Raw genomic sequence first — 23735 nt, forward strand, 5'->3', positions numbered from 1 at the left:
TGGAGAAGGGAATGGCTACCCACTCCAGTATTCTTGCCTAGAGAATCCCATGGATTCTGGTGGGCTGGTGGGCTACAGTCCATGGGGTCGCAAAGAGCTGGACACGACTGAAACGACAGCAAACTCGCAAGGAGTGGGTTGCCAAGTAAAAGACAGGATGCTCGATTCAATTTGAGTTTCAGATAAACAGCAAATATTTTTTTAGGATAATTATGTCGCAAATATTTTCCCGGGCAGCCTCAGTGGAGGCAGCATTTATTTACCCACTACTGCCTGGCAGGGGCCCTTCACCAAGTCTTCCCATGTCAGTTCACATCAGACCTGCGAGGCAAACATTAGTATCCACATTTTACTAATGGAAGGAAAAAAAACGAAGCTCAAAGTGGTAAAGTAAGTCCCCCGAGGTCATAGAGCCAACTTTATAGCCAAGGCCAGATTCAAGCCCACTCCCCTGATGCCGGAGCCCCTGTCTTTCTTCCTGACCACAGCTGGTAAAGAATGTTCCAGAAGGAAGGGGCCTGCACAGTCACACTGGAGAGTGGTGACAGGAAGCCCAGCCCCTCTTGGTCCTGCCAGAGCTCTGACCAGAGCAAGCTGAGCGCCCTGGGAAGATCCTCTTCCCACAGAAGAGGAACGGAGGCCCTGGCCTCGGCCCAGCCCACAGAGAGCCAGGACCCAGTGGCCTGGGGCATGGGCGGCAGGCTCAGAGCCGGAGAGGTATGTGTGGGTCACTCCCAGGCTTGGGAGTCTGTCTTTCCCTACCTGTCTCTGATTCAGAGAGCTGGAGGGCGCAGCGAAGAGTGTGTGTGTGTGTGTGTGTGGTCTGTGCACTGCGTGTGCACACACATGTATATGCAGGGGAGAAGGCAAGCTCGGGTGCAGGGGTGGGGTGTCTCCACGGACAGGAGTGGAGGAGGGTCACCCTCAAATCTCAAGAGACAGCAGCTGCGCCAGGCCGCGGCGGCGCCTGAGCAAACAGTATAGCTGATTAGCTGAGCTCCCCACCCACCCCGGGGTCAGCGGGTTCGGGCCGGGTGGCGGGGGAAGACGCTGGAACCCAAACCTTGAACCCCGGACCTTTGCGCCCATTAAGCCAGTGTTTGCCTGCCTGCCAACGCACCCAGCTTCTCTGTCCCACCAGGCTCCAGGCAGAGACCCTCATTCGGGATAAGGCATTGAGGTATTTGTCTCATGGGATGGGGCAGGAGGGTGGGGGGGTTGCAGGAAGGCGTTGCTGCAGTTACCAACTTTCCTTTCCTTTCTCACTTCCCGCCATCCAGTGCCAACTCCGTAGGGTCACCAGGGCCAATGGGACTCCAGCACAGACTCCAAAAGGGTGTGGAAGGTGGTGGCCCAGCCCTGACCTGACCGGGAGCATGGGCAACATGGGTATGGGGTTCTCTCTTGGGGACACGGGGCCTCAGACTGGCACGACGGATATTTTGGAACAACTAATCCTTTCGTGTGGGTGCTGTCCCGCCTGTCATAGGGTTCACGCATGGGCCGACAGCAGAACCTGCTCTGCTGAGCTGTGACCCTCAAGGCATCTCAAGGCATTGCCCGAGGCCCCCTTGCCGGAAGCAAAGTCATTTTCCCTTACAACTGATTTAGGGCCCCAAAGTGTCTGCATATCATTTTATTTTCTGTGTTTCTGTCTGGTTTTCCCTCTCTCGCTGCTCCTGTTCTTTCTACAAGTGGGTCTGCTCCCTCCATCTCTGTGCTGGTGAGTGTGGGGTTTGTGTGCTTGTGTGTGTGTGTGGGCGGGGGGGGTTGTGGTGGATGCTATGAGGGGGGTGTGTGTGTGGCCGTGACCTTGAGTGATCTCTCTGTGGGACCCTGGGTTTCTTTCTCTTCTTTCTCTCGACCTCTGCCCCGTGTTTGTGTCCCCATCCGGCTTGCTGCGTCAGCGCATCCTTGCCCCCTGAGTCCTTTCAGGGGGCGCCTCCTTAGCTGAGTTGTCAAGCGGGAGGCCGGCAGGGCAGACCGAGAGGCTGCGAGGATGCAGCCGGGCTGGGGCGTGGAGATCAAAGCCACCGCTCTCTCAGCGTGGAGTTTGTTCCAGTCACTGGGTTCACAAGCCCCGCTGTGTGCCAGCTCATAAAGCTGGCAGTGGATGACATGTCAGCAGGTGAACACACACACACACACACCCACACACACGTCACAAACTCCACCCAGGCCAGGATGGCTTTCGGATCTGGTGTCTTAACTGAGAACCAGGTGAGCTGGACTCTAGTGCCGAGTCTCTCTGGCTGCCTGGATGGCAGTTTGTACTAAAAACTCTCCAAGGTCCTTTTCAACTCAAACATCCTGTGATTCTGAAGAAAAGTGAATCAAGCGGGCTTTGGCATGTACACACAGCCACCTCCACCTCCACAGGTTAAGGGGTCTGAATTGTGTCAGAGCCCTCATGCACTTTTCCCCACCTAGTGATTTCATTCCCTGGTGCTCTTTTTTCATTCCAGTTGCTGCTTGTGGCTTCATCGCGTTGTTGCCTGTCTTTCTCACAACCCCTCCCTCCACAGAGCCGCCTGAGCCCTCACAGCATTGGGGTCATCATGTAGGACCTGCTGACCGTCTGCTCTCCTGTAGGGACCTGGGCAAGAACTTGCAGCTGGTCCCACCTTCCCGGATAAGCATGTGCACATTATTTGACACGTTTCTGCAGGACATGGTTTACATTGCGTGGGTGCGTGCGTGTGTACCAAGTCTCTTCAGTCGTGTCCGACTCTTTGCAACCCTATAGACTGTACCCCACCAGGCTTCTCGTCCATAGGGATTCTCCAGGCAAGAATACTGGAGTGGGTTGCCTGCCCTCCTCCAGGGGATTTTCCCAACCCAGGGATCAAACCCAGGTCTCCTGCATTGGCAAGCAGATTCTTTACCACTAGCACCACATGGGAGGCCCGTGTTATACATTAACTAAATCAATATATCATAGCAATGTTTCACAACAGTCATTTATGTGTGTATATGTGCATATGTGCCTGATGCTGAAGCTGAAACTCCAATACTTTGGCCACCTGCTGCGAAGAACTGACTCATTGGAAAAGACCCTGATGCTGGGAAAGATTGAAGGCAGGAGGAGAAAGGGATGACAGAGGATGAGGTGGTTGGATGGCATCACCGACTGGATGGATATGAGTTTGAGCAAGCTCTAGGAGTTGGTGATGGACAGGGAGGCCTGGCGTGCTGCAGTCCATGGGGTCACAAATAGTTGGACACAACTGAGCGACTGGACTGAACTGAACTGATATGTTTGTTTCCTGGCTTCCTTGAAATTGTCTGTAGATTTAAAAATCCACAGGAATTGGTCCTCCTGGACTCTCACCCCTTTGCAGAAGGTGCCCAAAAGGCACAGGTAGAGACATGGACATAAGCCTGTTCTCCTCTCCTTGTCTATCTCCCTCCAGCATGGGTCAGCTCTCCCCCTTCCTGCCCCACCTCTGCAGGAAGATTGTTCAACCTTGAAAGTTCTCACCTGGATTGCAACCTCCTCCTGCCCCTCAGTGATTCTGAACATCTTGTTTCCTAAACCACCCATCCAGGAAGTGGGTGCTAGTTTGGGGAGAAGTGGGTTCTGACTCTCATGGTTTGTAAGAGGTCTGGAGCTTCAGAGGGAGCCCTGAGGAGCTCTGACCCAAACCCAGCTCTCTCTGGAGGTCTCTGCAGGCTGGAGTCAGGACTCGTGGTCCCAGTGTGGCCCCTCTGGAAACTGAGAAGGATGCAGAAGGGTGACCAGAGCCTTCCTGGGGCAATGCCTCTGGTCCCGCTGGCCTGGTTTCCTGGAGCCTCTTTTTCCTCCTCTCTTCTTATCCAGACCCCAAGGTCTTTCCCCTCCACAGTCAGACTCCTCTGCTCTGTCATCTCCCTCTATCTGTTCTCACCCACCTTACCTGATCAGAGGTACTCTGCCTGCAGACCCGGAAGTCACCCAGGAACAAAGCCACTGAAGTGTGTGCAGGTCGCAAAGGACCTTCCAAATATGCCCGAGAATGCCTGGCTTCTGGAAGAATACCGATGTGTAATCAGAACAGCTGCGCTCCAGCTCCTGTTCGGCCAGAAATCACGGTGGGACCTCGGCCAAGTCATTTAACCTTTTTAGTGTCCTGATCTGCAAAACTAAGCACTCGAGTTTTTAAGATCTCCTGTTCCTTTCAATCCTCTCTCCTCCCCCAGGAAGCCCCTCTCAACTTCCCCATGTGGAGAGAATAGAAGTCAGAAGGGACCTGTTTTCAGAAAAGGCTCTTGTGTCTCACGTGAGATCTGACTCTGAATCCCTTGGCCAGATGCTCCACTGAGCAGAGAGCATAGAGGAAAGGAAGGCAGAACAAGGGGACATACAGCTTCTGATCACCCTTAGCCTGATCTGTGGTAGGATCCTGTGATCTTGAGCGGGGAGAAGGTGAAACTCTCCCAATCCCAGGATTCCCAGGGCTGTGGACAGCCAGAGGTGGGCCTGGGGGCCAGGTGTGTGGTTCTTCTGACCTCTCTGCTCTGGGCAGAGTCCTTGGATGGTGGGCTCGGGGTGTATGGGAAAGCAGCCATGAAACCACTAAGTTTTAGGGAAATAGCACTTGCTTGGGGCCCAAGAGATGGTATCTAGCCAATGTCTCCGATCAGATCATTGCTATTAAAAACCCAAGCCCATGAGTGATCGAGGTTTACACACACATTGAGTGAGTGAGTGAAGTCGCTCAGTCGTGTCCGACTCTTTGCGACCCCACGGACTGTAGCCCACCAGGCTCCTCCATCCATGGGATTCTCCAGGCAAGAGTACTGGAGTGGGTTGCCATTTCCTTCTCCAGATCTTCCCAACCCAGGGATTGAACCTGGGTCTCCCGCATTGTAGGCAGACGCTTTACTGTCTGAGCCACCAGGGAATTCGCTACTACGTATAAAATAGATAATGAATAAGAACCTACTGTGTAGCACAGGGAACTCTACTCAATACTCTGTAATGACCTGCATGGATAAAGAATCCAAAAAAGAGTGGGTATACATCTATATATGGGCTTCCCAGGTGGTTCAGTGGGTAAAGAATCTGCCTTCAATGCAGGAGCCACAAGAGTCGCAAGTTGGATCCCTGGGTCGGCAAGATCCCCTGGGGGAGGGCGTGGCAACCCACTCCAGTATTCCTGCCTGGAGAATCCCATGGATGGAGGAGCTTGGCGGGGTACAGTCCACGGGGTCGCCAGGTTGTACACATGTACAACTGATTCACTTTACTGTACAATAGAAACTAACACAACACTGTAACTCAACTATATCCCAATAAAAATTTTTTAAAAAAAGACAATAAAAAACCCCAAGCCTAAAGCAAAACTCTTTCCTTTACCGGAAACGGTAGCCTTTTCCCGCAGTCCTTCAGGGGCACATTTTATTGGCAATCTTCCCCCAACTTGTCCCCACCTGCACTTTTTGGTCTCTTTCTCTCCCCACCCAAAAACAAACTCAGGGAAAGGGCAAACATGGTGATGATAAGGACTCTCAGATTCTACTTGTTTAGCATGATCACTCACCCAGGCACCCTCCCGCCTGTGTCCTTTCCACTTTCGTGAAAGTGAAGTCACTCCATCGTGTCCGACTCTTTGTGACCCCAGGGACTGTGGCCCACCAGGTTCCTCCATCCATGGAATTTTCTAGGCAAGAGGACGGGTGGGTTGCCATTTCCTTCTCCATCTGTCATAAAAACCAAGCGAAATCCCAGACTGGTTGTAAAAGTAGGGACTGCAATTGAAGCCGGGGGAGGAACAGTGGGAGCAGGCGGGCACTCTGTTGCCTGAGTCGGGACAGGTATGGCGGGAGGGCCCTGGGGACCAGCACCTGAAGACCCCACCCAAAAGGCAGGTCTGACCTGGGGGGAGGGAGCTCTGGGCCTCCTCTTCACCCCGTGATGGAGAGGCAGCCAGGAGAGGGGGTGGGGCTCCCCTTAGGGACTGCAGGGCAGCAGCTGGCAGGCGCACTAGGCACTGGGCAGATTCTAAGGCAGATACTTGAGTGAGGGCACAGTGGGAGGCTAAGAGAAAGAGGGAGAGGCCAGACCAGAGGCCGGAGGTAGCCAGCGGCTACTATGGATGAATGGAAGCCAAACAGTGCCTTGTCCAGACAGGTGGCTCTTGAGCAATTCTGACCCTCCGTAGGCAGGTCCCCTGGTCAGGCCACAGCAGTAAGAAGAACTAGGAAACAGAGAAAATGACTTTCACCACCTCGCCTTCCTCCATCCCCCTGCCCAAATGCTTAGGCTTCAAGGACCCAGTGCCCTATAGGCTGTAGAGCCCCACCGACCCCGCCTGTCGAGGGTGGCCACGGGCTCTGCGTCAGCACGTGTGAGCGGGGATCCAGACTGGTGGGCTACAGCCCACGGGGTAGCAAAGAGTCAAAGACGCCAAGCGGCGAGGCACGCACACACGTGTACGTATAACTGATCCACTTTACTGTTCAGCAGAAACTAACACATTGTAAATCAACTGTATTCCAATAACAATTAAAAAAAAAAAGAGCAGTGGAAAACCCAAGCCTGAAGCCAAACCCTTTCCTTTACCGAGAGCGGTAGCCTCCCCCGCAGTCCTTCAGGGGCACGTCGTATTGGCAATCTCCTCCCAGTTTGGTCTCCACTAGAGGCCCTGGCGGAGAATCCAGTGACCTGAAACAGTCAGTTCACAGGCCAGGGGGCATCAGTCTAGCATCAGCAGGCTGCCCTGGGGGCAGTTCTCAGGCCACTGGTTCCTTCCCTGGCCCCTCCCCACTTCTCCAGGACAGGCTGATTTCCAACTCCAAGAGCTAACTCTGATGTGTCCCCAAGCTACCGGAAAAGTCCAGAAGTCAGCAGGCGGTCCCGGCTTTCCTGGCAATCTTTGCACAGGAGCCGGAGTGCAGGAAACCACAGAGCCCCGGGCTGCTGTTGGCGGGCATGCAGGAGTGCACATTGGAGGGGCTGGTGTGTGGTCTGTGGCCAAGGTTGTGCCCACCACGGCAGGTGGCGGGTGGATGAACCAAAATGCTTACTGTCAGGGATGCCCCTCTGGGCTTTAGTGACCTTCTCTAGAGGAACGGCAGCAGCTAACGGGTTACTAGACTCAGCGGGGCAGCCGTGGGGGGTGCCTGGCCAGAGGCAAATGTGCAGTTACAGCCTCTATTTTTATCCTCTCACTCCTGTAATCTGCTGTTGTCTCTGTGTCCTGGAGCCCTTTCGGTGACCAGCTTGCCCTTCCGCGGCCACATTCCCTCCTGGGATCAGAGCCCAGCCAACCTCTGCCTGTTTCCCCGACACAGTGAGGTTTCTGTATCACTCATCCGATGGACCTCATCCCTTCTGCCTCCCAAGAGACTGTGTACATCAGGCCCTCCCTGGCAGTCCAGTGGTTAAGACACCATTCAATCCTTGGTTGGGGAACTAAGATTCCATGTGCCTCCCAGTACAGTCAAAATAAATAAATAGAATACTTTTAAAGAGAGACTGATTACATCAAACTCTCTTGTTCATTGATGAAGTAAGTAGGGAGGAATTAGGGTCTGTGGCATTCCCCCACCACCATTTCCGTAACCATGTCAATCCTGCCCCAGTTCAGGAAGATGCCGTACGTTAGGAATTCAGTCAGTTCAGTCACTCAGTTGTGTCTGACTCTTTGCAATTCCATGGACTGCAGCACATCAGGCTTTCCTGTCCATCACCAACTCCTAGAGCTTGCTCAAACTCATGTCCATTGAGTCGGTGATGCCATCCAACCATCTCATCCTCTGTTGTCCCCTTCTCCTCCTGCCTTCAATCTTTCCCAGCATCAGGGTCTTTTCCAATGAGTCAGCTCTTCGCATCAAGTGGCCAAAGTATTGGAGCTTCAGCTTCAGCATCAGTCCTTCCAATGAATATTCAGGGCTGATTTCCTCTGGATGGACTGGTTGGATTTCCTTGCAGTCCAAGGGACTCTCAAGAGTCTTCAACACCACAGTTCAAAAGCATCCATTCTTTGATGCTCAGCTTTCTTTATAGTTCAACTCTCATATCACATTAGGAGTTATCTGATCTTAAACTCTGTCACATCATGTATTATCTGATTCTTAAACTCTAGCTCACAGCTTGAAGCTCAACTCCAATGTCATGTTCTCCCTTTTCTTCTCTCTGTATCCATCCTCATGCTGCCAGACAAGTCCCAGCCCATCTCCTCTTATTCATGCCCTTCTTGCAAAGAAGTGCACTGAATTAAAACCATCTCTTGACCTGCCCATGCCTTGCTTATTGCTTGCAGAGCCTCAGAGGAAGACGTTAAATTACACCATGCTCTTCTCTCACCCCACTCGAATATATTTTGTACTGTATTTTTTGGACAGTGACTGGTACCAAGGAAATTGCAAACTGTTTCATTTCTCAGGTCCCAAAGGCTAATGTTGGGCTCAGTGTGCAAGAGACAGGGCCAGAGGTGACAGGGGAACAAGGGAAGGTGGCAGGGGGCGGAGTGTGTGGGTAAGGTACATCAGACCCCAGTCAAACACAGAGAAACCAGCCTCTGTTCCCCCAAAGGGGCTTCCTTGGGGGCTCAGACAGTACAGAATCTGCCAGCAACGTGGGAGACCTGAGTTTGATCCCTGGGTCAGGAAGATTCCCCTGGAGAAGGAAATGGCAACCCACTCCAGGATTTTTGCCTGGAGAATCCCATGGACAGAGGAGCCTGGAGGGCTACGGTCCATGGGGTCGCAAAGAGTTGGACACGACTGAGCCCCCTGAGAGGGTGAGGGACCTACAGAAGGTGGGCAGTGGGCAGCAGCTGGGAGGAAAGGAGGGTGTGGCCTGCGTGCAGCCTGCCCTTCCTGAGCCTGGAACCGGGGGTGCTGACAACTGACCAAAGTCACGGGGCCTGGAAGCCACCCCCGCCTTGCCTACCAGGTTCACCCTCGATGGTAGAGAGAAGATGAAGGGCAGAGACTTCTGGGAAAAGGAGGACCACTTGGCAACTATATCCTCCAGACCTGTGAGACCAGGGTGGTGGCGGCCTGAGAGTCCCTGGGAGGAGAAACTAGACATCCACCGTGGTCACGCGCTCGGACCCAGGGGCACAAAACAGTCTGCAAGGCCTGGGTCGGAAGTCAGCTTCATGCCACTCTCTGAAGCATCTGTCTGGCTCCCTTACCTTCTTATTTCTGAATCTGGGGGCCTTGACCAGAGAGAGATGAAGAGCGAAGGCCTGAGAGAGGAGAACTAGGGGGAGGCAAAGATAGTGCGATCAGGACTGCCTCCACTGCCGAAATGTTCATGCCTCCACACATGTGCTACAGTGCCATGGTCCCCATCATGGCAGGCAGACACGTCAGAAGTCATCAGCGGAACTTCCCTGGTGGTCCAGTGGTTAAGAATCCTCCTGCCAATGCAGGGGACATGGGGTTCGATCCCTGGTCTGGGAAGATTCTACATGCCATGGGCCAATAAAGCCCATGCACCGCAACCATAGAGCCTGTGCTCTAGAGCCCCAGGGGCCGAAACAAGGGAAGCATTGCAGTGAGAAGCCGACCCAGCACGTGCAACAGTGAAGACGGATCGCAGCCCAAAACTAAGTCAATAAAGAAGCCATCAGCTAATCCCATGGTGGAGTGGGCCCCTGAGACTGGGTTTTGACCTGCACCCATCACCCTGAAGGGGCCATGGCTCTCCAGAGGGGATGAGGAAGTCGGCGGAGGGCAGCGGAGTGGCCCTAGGCTAGCTCAGAACCCAAGGCAGGCCGGCCCTGGTCAATGGAGGTGGAGGTGGTGGGGGGGGCCGGGGCGGTGCCAGAGGTGGTGTTTCTTGGAGGAAACTTGTTGCCGGTCCCACTCAGTCGACTCGAGGGCTTGATCAGGAAGGGGTCAGGCAAGCAACAAGCAGGAGGAAGAAAAGCAAACACTGGCACCTGTGTGCACATGACAGACCCCTCCTCAGACGCCTGCCACTGCGCAGGGGAGGGGGGGCCCCACCCTGGGCCCCACCCTGGCCGGCAGCCTGGCCTTGCACAGCCCCGCTCCGGCCCCGCGGCCAGCTTCTCAATGCCATGGACGACAGAGACGCGGTGCAGGCCGTGGGAGACCGGGGTGTCCAGGCCCGCCCAGGTGGCTCCCTCCTGGCTGCCCTCCTGGGGGCAGAGAGAGGGGCCCCTCGACCCAAACTCCCTGTCGATGTGACATGGCTCCGTGTGTCAAAGTAGTTCTTTCCTGGCACATTGTCATATTTTTTATTAGCCTTAAGAAACTGCAGATGGTGACTACAGCCATGAAATTAAAAGACGCTTACTCCTTGGAAGGAAAGTTATGACCACCCTAGGCAGCATATTAAAAAGCAGAGACATTACTTTGCCAACAAAGGTCCGTCTAGTCAAGGCTATGGTTTTTCCAGTGGTCATGCATGGATGTGAGAGTTGGACCTATAAAGAAAGCTGAGCGCCGAAGAATTGATGCTTTTGAACTATGGTGTTGGAGAAGACTCTTGAGAGTCCCTTGGACTGCAAGGAAATCCAACCAGTCCACCCTAAAGGAAATCAGTCCTGAATATTCATTGGATATGTTGAAGCTGAAGCTCCAATACTTTGGCCACCTGATACAAAGCGCTGACTCATGTGAAAAGACCCTGATGCTGGGAAAGATTGAGGGCAGGATGAGAAGGGGATGACAGAGGATGAGATGGTTGGATGGCATCACCAACTCAGTGGACATGAGCTTGAGTAAACTCCGGGAGTTGGTGATGGACAGGGCGGCCTGGTGTGCTGCAGCCCATGGGGTCGCAAAGAGTCAGACACGACTGAGTGACTGAACTGAACTGAACAGAAACGGGTGGGCCCAGCCCAGAGAACTCAGTGAGGCTAGCTCCCACGCCAAACTCTAGGCATTTTCTCCAATTTCATGGAGTGATCTCGAGGCGGGCGGGGCTTTGTGTGCCGCCCCCCGTGCCTCCGATCTGTGCTCACGGGGCCCACAGAGACAGTCCAGCTTGGGGGTGGGAAGCCCAGCCCCTGCCCACTCTTCTCTGGCTGCAGGCAGAGCCCTTCCCCAGAGTTGTGCCACCATGTCACCAGAACTCAGAACCCTGTAGATCAAATACTTAGCAAACAGCTGAGAGGTGATACATTTTTTAAATCCAGAGCTACCTGTCCTCCCACTACCTGCCCACCTCTGGCAGGTCAGGTGCATGGAAGCCAGGCTGTTCTGCTTCTCTATTCATGGCAAGGGGAGAGAAGGAGGGACATGGTAAGTGTTTGTGGGGGGACCTGAAGACTTCCTGAGGCAGGGACCCTGGTATTTCCTCTCCTCTGTGCCCCCAGCCCATCCAGTCTCTGCAGTCTCTGCAGCCCATGAGCCTGGTAGCTTCACCCCATCATGTTGGGTCTAAAACATCTGCCAGCTCCATTAACCCTCCAGCACCCAGGGGATTTTCTTACTGCATCTGTCTTGCTGCACAGTGATGCCTGGGTGTCTTTCTTTTCATGTCATCCTCGGGCTCCCACAGGCAGATGTAGAAGCTCATAGAATAGAATCCCATAGATGTAGAATCTCAAGAATCTCATGCCTTGAGTACTTCTTACAGTGGGTACCACATGCCTCAGGTTTCCCAAGCTTTGCCTCAGAGCATTGCTTCTGGAATCCTTCCCTCTTTTTCTCCTTCTTCATAACATTCCATATCCTCTCCTTTCCCCCACTCTCTTTCTCTGTCTTTCTCTGTCTGTCTCTTGCACACACAAAAGTACATATAAGCAAAGAAAATTTCCCAATGATGACTGACGTTAGCATTGTTTTTCTTTTATCCTTTGCAATGTGCTTCCACCCTTATTATGTCTTTAACTATTACAATCCTACACAAAGGCCAGTATTTTTCTCTCTACTACGACAAGTGAAAGAAATATCTGGAATATGTCCAGTAGAGAACTTAGAATAAAAACAGGTCACTCATTCACAGATTTGATTAATGAATATTTATTACACACTGCATTGTACCAGAAATTATGCCAAGCACTGGGAACACAATACTGAATAATATGGGCATCACATTCTCCTTTGTGGAGCTTACAGTCTATTAAGGAAAACAGGTGTTTAAATAAGTGAGCACCCAAAGCTCAGGATGTATAATAAAAAGATAATATAGGTGGCTTGGAAATTGAATAGGCAAACTCCAATCTAGCCTATGGGTCAGTCCCCCACCTTCACCCCCTGCCCACCAACACACACATACACAAACACAATATACAATTGGTAAGTTAAGACTAACAGGAGGAAGAGAAGTTACAAAGATGGAAGGGAGGGTGGGTGCAGAGAGGGAGAAAGATCCAGAAACTGTGAATGCTGAAAAGAAGGAAAAAAGAAGAGGAACAAATAATGATTATCATGATGAAAGGGAGGGCCAGAGAAGACAAGGGTGAAGAGGCTGGGGAAGTTGCCAGGTGTCAGCTCAGGGAAGGGCTTCCAGGCCACAGGTTGAGGCAGGACTTGCATCTGACAAAGATCAATGTGGCTCCAGTGTGGATGGTGGAGTGGAAAAAACCAAGACTGCAGTGGAAAAAAACAAGACTCCAGGAACCCACTCCTGGAAGGCAGTGGGGAGACCATGGGGGCCCATTTCGGAAGATTAGCCAAAGGGTAGAGACAAGTGCAACAGTCTTCAAAGCATTAGAAGTGAAAAAAGCAAGAACAGTTCTTTTTACTACATTGTACTATATTGCATGTGTTTTAAAAGAATGTAAACATAAGAATACTAGAGTGGGTGGCCATTCCCTTCTCTAGGGCATCTTCCCAACCCAAGGATCAAACCCAAGCTGCCTTCATTGCAGGCGGATTCTTTACCTTCTGAGCCAGCAGGGAAGACCGTATGTAGGTAGGCTTGGCCATGCATAAAGTATTTTTGGAAGGATAAAGAACAAACTCACTACTGAATACCCCTGAGGAGGTGGATAACTGAGGAATAGAAGCAGGAATGCTTTTTTCTTTGTATATCTTATGTGCTCTTTGAATCTTGGGCCATGGGATGTATCATCTACTCAAAAGTTATTCTTTCTCAAATGAGATGTTTTAGGGAGTAAAATCCACCAGACCTGAGACTGACTGCAAATGAGAGTCGAGATGGGTGTGTGGAGGAAGACGCCTAGGTTTGGGGCTTAGGCAATTTCACCTGCTTTTATTTGATTGGAAATGCTGGTGGAGGAGCAGGTTTGGTGAGGAAGGAAAGCCGTTCAGTTTAGGACACGTCAAGTTCCAGATATCTGTAAAATATCCAGGTAGAGTTGTCTAATAGAGAGGCATCTGAGCTGTCTCCTGGAGCTCAGGAGACAGAACTAAAGCCAAAATAAAGAAGTCTTGAATCACAAGCGTGTGTGTCAACATCATCCATGGAGGTGGCAGGAACTTGCCAGGTGGTGAGGAAAACAGAGAGCTTCATGGACCAAAACTATTTAAGAGATGGGGAGGAGAGAAGCAGGCAGAGTGGGAGGTGAGCATGGCACGAGGGGCGTGCTGAGAGCGGGTGAGTGGTCCACGGGTATTGAACCCTACTGAGTTTGCACAAGACTCAGATGGCTCAGTGGGGCTAGCTATGGGGAGATGACCTTGATGAGAGCGCTGTCAGCAGCTGGAGGGGCAAGGCCAAGCCACAATGGGGTGGGGACTCTGTGAGTTCAGCAGACAGCAGAGTCTCCTTTTAAGAAGTCTGGCCCCAAGGAAGGAGTAAAAAGATAGGGCAGGAGCCGAAAGGAGAAATGGAAATCGAGGGGAGGCGATTACAATCTCTTTGAGGATAGGAAAGAGCAGAGCGTGGTTATTTGCTGACTAGCATCGCCTGGGGAGAGAGAGAGGTTGAGGTTAGAATAATGAGAGGAGATAAAGGATACAGTGGTGCACAGGACTGCCTGAAGAGACAGGAAAAAAAACTGTATCTGGAATACAGATGGGAGTTTAGCTTTACCCAGGGGAGGGGGAGCTTCCATTGTGGATGAAGATAGGAGGAATCACGCTGACTGAGCACATTTAGAAACTATACCACCTGTGAACCTCTGTGTGCGTGCGTGTGTGTGTGTGAGTTATCCCTCACCATTCCACACTCACCTGGGCCTTGCGTGTGTATCTGGATGAACCTAGGGGCAGTTTCACAAATCCCACTTACCTTTTGGCTCTTCCAGATCACAGTCCTCTTACAAAGTTGCTGTGGCTTTGTGGTGAGAGTGTTGACAGGGCTGGGATGAGAAGGGCTGGAGACAGAATCGAGGCTGTGATGGGCACCCCGGACACCTAGTTTCCAATCTCCTTCCTGGAAAGGGATGGCCCATGCTCTGTGATTGCTGTCCCCCCCACCTCAGTGCAGGGGCAACGGAGCTGGGGGCAGAGGGGAGCTGTCACAGGAAACATGGCTGGAAGCCTGCTACCTCCAGACACAAGGATGAAAAACTGCTAACAGGCAACCTGAGGGACAAGCAGGGATGGTCCCATAAAATAATTGATGGGGCCATCCACGCAGAGAAAGGAATACTTTACCACCCATATTTTAAAACATACCAGGATGCAAATGAGATACACTTTAGACTCTAAGTCTCAAAAAACAAGGGTAAGACAGCTGAAAAATAGCAATCCCCAAACACCCAAGGCAAACCGGACAAAGGACTTGAAAAAAAAAAATTTCTCCAAGAAAAAAGATACACAAATGGCCAGTGGGCACTGAAAAGATGCTCAATGTTGTTAGTCACTGAAAGTGAAAGTGAAAGTCGCTCAGTCATGTCCAGATCTTTGGGACCCCTCGGACTATACAGTCCATGGAATTCTCCAGGCCAGAATACTGGATCCCTTGTCCAGGGGATCTGCCCAACCCAGGGATAGAACCCAGTCTCTGGCATGGCAGGTGGATTCTTTACCAGCTGAGCCACCAGGAAAGCCCAAGAATACTGGAGTGGGTAGCCTATCCCTTCTCCAGTGGATCTTCCAGACCCAGGAATCAAACCGGGGTCTCCTGCATTGCAGGCAGATTCTTTACCAACTGAGCTATCAGGGACGCCCCGTTAATCATTGGGGAAATGCACAAATCCACAATGAGATACCATTGCATAATCAAAAGGATGGCTACTATAAATTTAAAACAAAATCAGAAAATCACATGTTGGTGAGGATGTGGAAAAATTGGAATCCTGTGTATTATATTGCTTCAGGAAATGTAAACCAGTACAGCTGCTGCCAGAAACAGGATGGCAGTCCCTCAAAAAATTCAATAAAGACTTGTCATAAGATCTAGCCATTCCACTTCTAAAGAACTGCTAGAAGTTTCAAAACTGCTTTCACTTATCTTTTAAGTGGCTGTTTTCTCTTTCATACTCACCCACATTTTCCCCACTATCACACCCCACACAGGCCCTATTACCCTCCAAATCCTGAATGTGCAGCCCTTTGGGTCTCTATCCCAGTTTATCCTCCACCTCCCTCCACTTCTCTTCATTTGATCCTAGATAATAGATGGAAGTTTGGAAGTTTTCAGTATCCAACGAAACTGAAAGCAGGAACTTGTAAAGATAATTGTACACCAATGTTCATATGACAACAGCCAAAGGTGGAAACAACCCAACTGTCCATCAGCGGAGGGATGGATAAACACAAAGTGATCTAAACATACAATGAGATGTTATTATATTTGACCTTTCAAAGGAATGAAATTCTGACTCACACTATAGCATGGATAAATCTTGAAAACGTTATACTACATCAAATAAGCCAGGCACAATGGGACTAATATTGGATAATTCCACTTATACGAGGTAACTAGAAAACTTAAAGTCATAGACAGAAAGTAGGATATTGGTTATCAGGGACCATGGGGAAGGAATGATGGGGAATTCATGTTTAACAGGTACACAATTTTTGGTTTAAAAAATTCCCTGAATGAATAGTGGTGATGGTTGCCCAACAATATGAATGTACTTAATACCTAATGGTACAGCTGAAAAATGCTTAAAATGGTAAATTTTATGTTCTGCATATCATAACACATTTTTTAAAAAATAAAGGCAGGATGAATAACCCTTCTTCTTGCAGTTTTCTAGTGTGGGTTTGGCTGTGAGGTGGGGAGAGGGTCCTACAAGGTGCAGGAAGAGTTGAGGCTACAACCTCAGGGCCATGCCCGGCTGGTGCTACGTGAAGCCCTGGGAGACACCACAGCTCACAGTCTAGCACCTCAATGGGCAGAAAAGGAGGTGATGACCCAGCCTTTGGCCTAGCACCTAGCATCCCTACCTGGTGTCTTTAGTTTCCAAGCCTAACTCTGCTTGAACAGACACCCTCTTTTCCCAAGAGGTGGGACTTCCAAGAAGCCAGAAGGCACTCATTCCTGGGAATGCTGAGGTGATGGGTGAGGTATGGATGGCCTGGGAGAATTCTTCTGTCCACCCCTCACAGGGTTAAAGGCAGGAAGGGCGGATGCGTCACAAGCAGTGTCTCTTTCTCTGCCTTCACCCAGGCCCACCTGGAGTCAGGATAAGAGTAACAAGGGTCCTGATCATAACTGATAAACCCGATCCTCTCCATCCCCCTCCCCAAGGTCCAGTCCGAGATTCACGTGTCCCAGGGTGTTGCGACGAATGATCTCCCAGCCTCGGTGACTGCCGCTGCTTCCAGACGTGGTCCGGGACAGGGAAGGGGTCGGGAGGGCCAGGGAGGCTCTGGCTAGAAGCCCGCTTTCAGACACCGAGGGCCGTTTCTCAGGGGGATGTCCTTGTCCTTCCTCCTTGTCTGAGCCCTTGAAAGCTTCCACGTAGCGACGAGCTCGCAAAGTATTCTGGTCTTGGCTGGTCTCAACTCTGAGGAGGTGAGAAAGAAGAGAAGCTCAGCTGATCCAGGGAGAGACCGGATCATGAGGAGAAGCCAAAGTGAACGCAGCACAGATGGGAACCAGGAATGAGCGGAGAGCAGGAGGAAGCGGGCCGCGTTGAAGCCGGACGACCTGCTAGGATCAAACGAAGGGAAGTGGAGGATAAACTGGGAAAGAGACCAGAAGGGCTGTGCCTTCAGGATTTGGAAATAATAACTGATTTTATTTTTCTGGGCTCCAAAATCAGTGCAGATGGTGATTGCAACCATGAAATTAAAAGACACTTACTCCTTGGAAGGAAAGTTATGACCAACCTAGACAGCATATTGAAAAGCAGAGACATTACTTTGCTAGCAAAGGTCCGTCTAGTCAAGGCTATGGTTTTTCCAGTGGTAGTGTATGGATGTGAGAGTTGGACTACAAGAAAGATAAGAGCCGAAGAATTGATGCTTTTTAACTATGGTGTTGGAGAAGACTCTTGAGAGTCCCTTGGACTGTAAGGAGATCCAACCAGTCCATCCTAAAGGAAATCAGTCCTGGGTGTTCATTGGAAGGACTGATGCTGAAGCTGAAACTCCAATACTTTGGCCACCTGATGCAAAGAGCTGACTCATTGGAAAAGACCCTGATGCTGGGAAAGATTGAGGGCAGGAGGAGAAGGGGATGACAGAGGATGAGATGGGTAGATGGCATCACCGACTCAGTGGACATGGGTTTGGGTGAACTCTGGGAGTTGGTGATGTTCAGGGAGGCCTGGCGTGCTGTGGTTCATGGGGTCGCAAGGAGTTGGACATGACTGAGTGACTGAACTGAACTGAACTGAGGGCCTCTGTGTGTGTGTGTGGGGGGTGATGTGGGGGGAATGTGGGTGAGTATGAAAGAGAAAGCAGCCAATTAAAAGATAAGCGTGTCATAGGATGAGGAGATGCAAGTCAGGTAATAACTGAGAGAGGAAAGCCACGTCAGGAGGAGTTGAAGGTAGGGTATGAAGGAACAAGCTTAGCTTGCAGGTTAGACCGGAAGCTCTAAGAATAATACACTAGAGGGCTTCCTCGGTGGCTCAGTGATAAAGAATCCGCCGGCCACAGCAGGAGACACGAGTTTGATCCCTGGTCCAGGAAGAATCCCCCGTGCCACGGAACACCGAAGCCCATGTGATAGAACTACTGAGCCTGTGCTCTAGAGGCCGGGGGCTGCATTTGCTGAAGCCCACACACCCTAGAGCCCGCGCTCCAAAACAAGAGATAACCCCGCAGTGAGAAGCCCTTGCACTAGAGTAACCCCCCGCTTGCCGCAACGAGAGGAAAGCCCACCCGCAATGAAGATCCAGCACAACCAGGAAAAAAATAAAAAAATAAATCTACTGGGAGTGGGGGTCAGGTGGAAACAAGAAGAGCGCATGCCCACAGTGGAGCGCGGATACGTGTTTGTGGCGGTGCACACGTCACTGCCCTTCTGACCTCGCGGCTGGCGCTACCTCTCCGCACCCCTCCCCTAAACAGGCTAACACAGTCTCACTTCAGAGGGTGATGACTTCTCCTCCGGGTCCAATTTGGGATCCCGCGAATGGAGAGGAGGGTCATACGTGCAGAACCGGGCACCCTGGCTCCCACGGCCTCACACGGGTGGACAGTCCACAGGTCTCCAGGGTCACTCACCGAAGGAACCAGCGGTCCCCCAGCCCGTACTTGAACCCACAGATGCCGGAGCGTGGCCACAGGGTGCGAGGCATCTTCCTCTCCAGCATTACTGTGGTGGCCACGACCTAGGAGGAGACGAGAGACGGGGGAAGAGCCCAGAAAGAGCCATGAGGCTGAGAGGACCCTGGGGCTACTGACAGAGGGAACCCAGAGAGGGAGGAGGGCATCTGTTCAGGGATGGGTGACAGCCACCGTCCATCCCCCTGTTCGTGTGAGGTGCCATGCTACTGCCTCCCTCATCACTCATCGCAAAAGGAGAGACTATTTTATGAGAGTTTTGGATAAAACAGTGACCCGTGCATTACCATTCAGATTCAGGGAAAATGAGCCATCCCATCCAAACTAATATCTTTTCCTTTTTCATAGGAAAGCCATAGACCAATTATTTGGATTTAAATAAAATGATTAAATAGAATCTCTGTGATCTTGGGGATGAAATGATAACTGGTGATGTTGAGGGAATCTGCAGCAAATTAAAAATACACCCATATCCTAAGAAGGAAAAGAGTGGGTTAATGACTCCAAATTTGGCAGGGAAAATTCTAGTGGCATGGCAAGTGTCCTGTCCTTTACCCAGCCCTCATTATTATTAACTTAGATGAAACATAAGACAAGATTATCAAATATGCTTGTGACACAAAACTGGGAAGGATATGTAATAAGCACGATGACAAAGCAATATAAAAATGATCTTACCAGATTGGAATGCTGGTCAAAAACCACTAATGTGAAATTTAAGTAAACCCAATGCAAGGTGCTACATTTGTAAGACTAAAGTGTCAGTGTTAAGCACAGGAAAACCCCTAAAGGGGCTTAGTCAAATCAATCATGTAACAAAGATGTGAGGGTTCTATTTGATCATGAGCCAATTGCATATTTAAGAGCCAACTGCATATTTACTGAAAGACCTGACTCCGTTTTAGGTGCTACTTATAGTTTAGTGTTCAAAGCCAGAAAAGGGATGATCCCTCTTTATGCTGCTTTCCTCCAATCACATAAAGATTGTTCTAGCTTTGAAAGCCCCAGGATCTAGGTCTGAACAGAGGGTCATTCAGGATGGATTGGGTCCAGGAAGCTTGATTGATGGAACAAACTAGGAATCCCTAAAATAACTTAGTTCTCTACTTCATCATCTCATGCTCCCATCTTTCTCAGCACTCCATGATTCTCTTGGTCTGCTCTCTGCTCCTGAGTTGTGCCAAGTTCCCTCCACCCTCAGCACTTTCAATCATTCTATTTCCTTTCCCTAGATAGTGCTTTTTCTTTATCTTGAAAGGGACACTTATTGTTTCTACTTGCACCATCATTCAGCCTCCCAATCTTCTTCTGGGAACAGAGCCCATCTGATGTCTAGAAAATCACTTCTTCTCTACTGTCAGTCCATCCGTTAGAACAGACTAGACCTCACAGAGTCCTGGTTAATTCATCTATTTTCCCCAAAACTCTACCACCAGCACCAGTTCTCCAGTCCTTGGCCTTAGTCTTAAATGGAAGGATCCACCTATGACCAAACTTGTTGCGATGAAATGGGTTCACTGGACAGAAGGAGATGCTCTTTTCAAGGCTACAGATCCACAGCATCAGGAGTCACACAGAATACAGTAAGAATGGGGCCCCTTGAGACTTTCCTGGTGGTCCAGTGGTTGAGAATCTGCTTTCCAGTGCAGGGGACTCAGGTTGGATCCCTAGTCAGGAAAGTAAGATCTCACATGCTGCAGGACAACTAAGGTCGCTGCAACGACTGTGCCTTGGAGCTCTAGAACCGTTGCTCTGGCAACTAAAGAGGCCCCCATGCACCACAACTAGAGAAAGCCCCCATGCCAGAACAAAAATCCAGTGCAACAAAAAAGAAAAAGAATAAATAAAAAGAGTGGGGCCATTGCAATGGGTGTATCTGCTCACTCCTTTGTCAGTTTAGAGCTCCTATAAGCTATCTCAGCAACACGATGCAAGAGACTGACTTAGAGGGGTCAGGACAAAAGAGAGAACCACAGAGAAACTCATGTAATGGGTGAGACGGAGATCCAGGCTCTGGCCAGACATGCCTAAAGCTAATTTAATTCCTTAAACGTTCCAGTTATGAGGATCAATACATCTTCCCACTCTTTTTTTCCCCAAGTCTATTTGAGTTTGGTTTTTTGTCCCCATAGCCAAGTGTCCTGATGGACAAAAATCCTAACTCCCATTCCCTCCCCTTATTCTTCTTTTTTAAAAAATATTTATTTGACTGCACTAGGTTTTAATTTTGGCATGTGGGATCTAGTTCCCTGACCAGGTATCTGACCCCGGCCCTCTGCATTGGGATCACAGAGTCTTAGCCACTGGACCACCCAGGAAGTCCCTCCTTATTCTTCATAATTGATGAATTATTACCCATGTTTAGGGGCTCATCTTAAATGTCAGTCTATCAGGAAAGCACTTTCTAACTTTTCAGTCCAAATCTTCTCTTGCCTCCTGTTCTTAGCACCTTCACTTCTCTACAACACATTTATTCTTCTAATTACATGGCTTTCTATGAAGTTTTAATGTCTGTCTTTCCAGCTGGACTGTAAGCCCCACGAGGGCACAGACTACATCATCTTGCTCATGCCCCCAGATCCCAGATATTTCCCAGCACGGAGAAAGGCTCCAAATAATTAGTGCTAATGAATGGAAAGTCCAAAGGGACAAACAATGGCTCTCTTCAAATATTTGAATGGCACGCCTAAGGGAGAATGTGTTCTGCATTATATAAGAAGAAAAAATGGGGGCCAACGGGAGCCCCAGTTTTTCTATCTTATAGAAAGAGAGGTTTCAGCTCAATACAGTATGGGCTTTTCTAATAACAAAAGCTTTTGAAATATGAAAAAGCTCTCTCCTCCCAACCTCTACCCAAATCCACATGATAATAAGGTCTTCCTTAGCATTAAAGAAGACACTGAATTACCCTCTGACCAATAAATGAGTATATGTTGGGTAGGAGCTCAACTAGAAGACCACTAAAGACAGTACCAACTCTAAGATTTTATTACCCTATGGTGACATAAAGAAAAGATAATAGAAAAACAGCTATAAAAGCAAATACAAGGTAAGGTTCAAATGAAAAACTAGAATACATAAGGACAAGAAAGTTAAAAGGGGAAAGATTTATACCATCTGAAGAGAAATCAGAGTATAGAATACATAAGAAGAAGAAAGTTTCTAGTTGCCTCTGGAGTCAAGGATGACTCCTGAATCTACCCTTCCCCTGTGGTCAACACACAGTTCCTGGGTGTTGATCCTAACCCTATCCTACCATCCTATCAACTTACCCTCCATCTATTCAAAAATTCCTCTGTTGAGATGACCACCCCCATTGGGGTGTTCCATGACTCTCCTAAGAGTCATCGACCATGACATATTGCACTTTGATTTTTCTCTCCATCCCCTGACCCTCAGGAAGACTACCACTGACGAACTCACCTGGGCCCTCCAGAGCTCGTCCTGTTCGTGGGCCACCCGCCAGTGTGTGTCGCCCATCATGGCGACCAACAGGTTGATCATAAGCAGTGTGGCGATGATGGCAAAGGCAAAATAGACGATGCTGTACATGAAGGGCAAGTCCACATTGTAGTTGGCGGGCCCGTCGATGACGGTGAGGAAGAGCTCAAAGGTGCTGAAGAGCGCCATGGGGTAGTCATAGAATTCCCCCAGAGAGGATGGGTCCTCGGTCTGGAAAATGATATAGAACGCTGCCCCGCCCAGGAAGAGGGCATGGAGATCAGGAAACAGGGAGTTATCACAATAAGCCTGGGCCTGGTCAGTATTCATTCTACCTCTAACATATATCTCCATACAATTACACACACGCACATGCATGCATGCCCAGATGCTCAGTCATGTCCGACTCCTTGCCACCCCACGGAGTGTAGCTGGCCAGGCTCCTATGTTCATGGAATTTCCCAGGCAAGAAAACTGGAGTGGGTTGCCATTTCCTACTCCAGAGGATCTTCCCCACCCAGGAAGTGAACCCATGTCTCCTACATTGGCAGGTGGATTCTTTACAACCTGGGAAGCCCACATACATGCACACACACACACACACAAATGTAGATGTGTAAATTATACATATTATATAAGTCACATTTTCCCTGTGTACTTGGTTAACCCTGAGGTATCCTATGACCAAGTTTATCACTCTGGATAATGGCAATACTCAGAATTTAGCTAACATTTATCATCTATCTATCAGTAGATATATATAGTATATGTCACCTAACTGGTTTTTACATTTTAGAAGCAAATATTTAAAAGGCCAATTGTTACAAGAATGCATGAAATCTTCAACAACTTTAAAGAACTGAGCACATGAAAAGTCTAAAAGAAAAGAACCTAAAAAAAAATCTCAGTGTTCTCTAGATGATCATCCATTACTCTGAGATTTCCTGCGTGTTCTTAGATCATTGCAAAAAAATGTGATGTGTAGCCTTACTGGATGGTATTAGGTATCCTGGGAACTTACTACAGCATCAGAGCCTCTGAAAGCCTCATCCCTGTGTGAGGAATGGAAATCTAAATAAGGTGGCCCCAAGAGCAGAGCTAGGGTCTATGACAAAGCATGGTTTTGCAACAACGAAGAACAGATGCTTTGGGAGATCTATAGAAAATGGCTCTGCTACATCCCCTCATTCTGCATACATACAGATGACGGTGGGGAGGAAGGGAACATGAGGAACCCTCCAAATGGAAAGACTAAGTTTTACCCTCTCAGAGTTCCCATCTTGGTGTAGTTTTTCAGTCGTCTGTTTTCTGGGACCTCCCATTAAGCAAGGGAATGCCTAAGACAGGAATGGCATCCGTTGTACTCAGAGCCCAGGGTTGGGGCCCTCACATGTCACCCTGAACATCCACCTGCCTTCCAGAGGTTCCGCCGCAGCCATGGAGAACTGGATGAGAGGCACCAGTGTTTGCTCTTCCTTCCTCTCTCTGCCTTCCCCGAAGAACTTTCTCCTCCTTGTCCACTTGTTCTCTCCCTCCCTCCACTCTGTCTCATCTGCCCTGTTCCGGATGTTTCCTCTCCTCCTTTCCCTGGAACCCTTCCCCCTACGCCTTGGGCCATGACTGGGTCCCCACTGGCCATTGTGCTTCAAGCCTCTCTTCACAACTCTTCTGTTTTCCTCTTCAAACCCTCCAAACCCTTTTGTTGTACCTCCTTCTCCAAATTCCTTTCTTTTCTTTAAACTTTGACTACATAAATGAAAAAAAAAGGGCACTTGATGTGTTATTGAGTG

At 49.8% G+C, this 23735-nt stretch overlaps 1 protein-coding gene and 1 long non-coding RNA gene across 2 annotated transcripts in view; one reads left to right on the forward strand and one right to left on the reverse strand.

Moving 5' to 3' along the window:
- Nucleotides 1-275: 275 nt before the first annotated feature.
- Nucleotides 276-3003, forward strand: LOC122438764. Its single transcript, XR_006268624.1, has 4 exons — nucleotides 276-390; nucleotides 489-717; nucleotides 1142-1180; nucleotides 2466-3003. It is a non-coding gene; the product is annotated as an uncharacterized LOC122438764 (long non-coding RNA).
- Nucleotides 3004-15367: 12364 nt separating this feature from the next.
- The window catches only part of TRPV5 (transient receptor potential cation channel subfamily V member 5), a 30431-nt gene continuing 22063 nt past the window's right edge, over nucleotides 15368-23735 (reverse strand). The window contains exons 13-15 of the mRNA XM_043462425.1: nucleotides 21928-22196; nucleotides 18445-18551; nucleotides 15368-16775 (exon numbers count right to left, since the gene is read on the reverse strand). Coding sequence (XP_043318360.1) covers nucleotides 16475-16775; nucleotides 18445-18551; nucleotides 21928-22196 — 677 coding nt within the window. The 3' untranslated portion in view covers nucleotides 15368-16474. The remainder of the gene's footprint in view (nucleotides 16776-18444; nucleotides 18552-21927; nucleotides 22197-23735) is intronic.

This window comes from Cervus canadensis, chromosome 3 (assembly GCF_019320065.1).
Source record: "Cervus canadensis isolate Bull #8, Minnesota chromosome 3, ASM1932006v1, whole genome shotgun sequence".
Classification (NCBI taxonomy): Eukaryota; Metazoa; Chordata; class Mammalia; order Artiodactyla; family Cervidae; genus Cervus; species Cervus canadensis.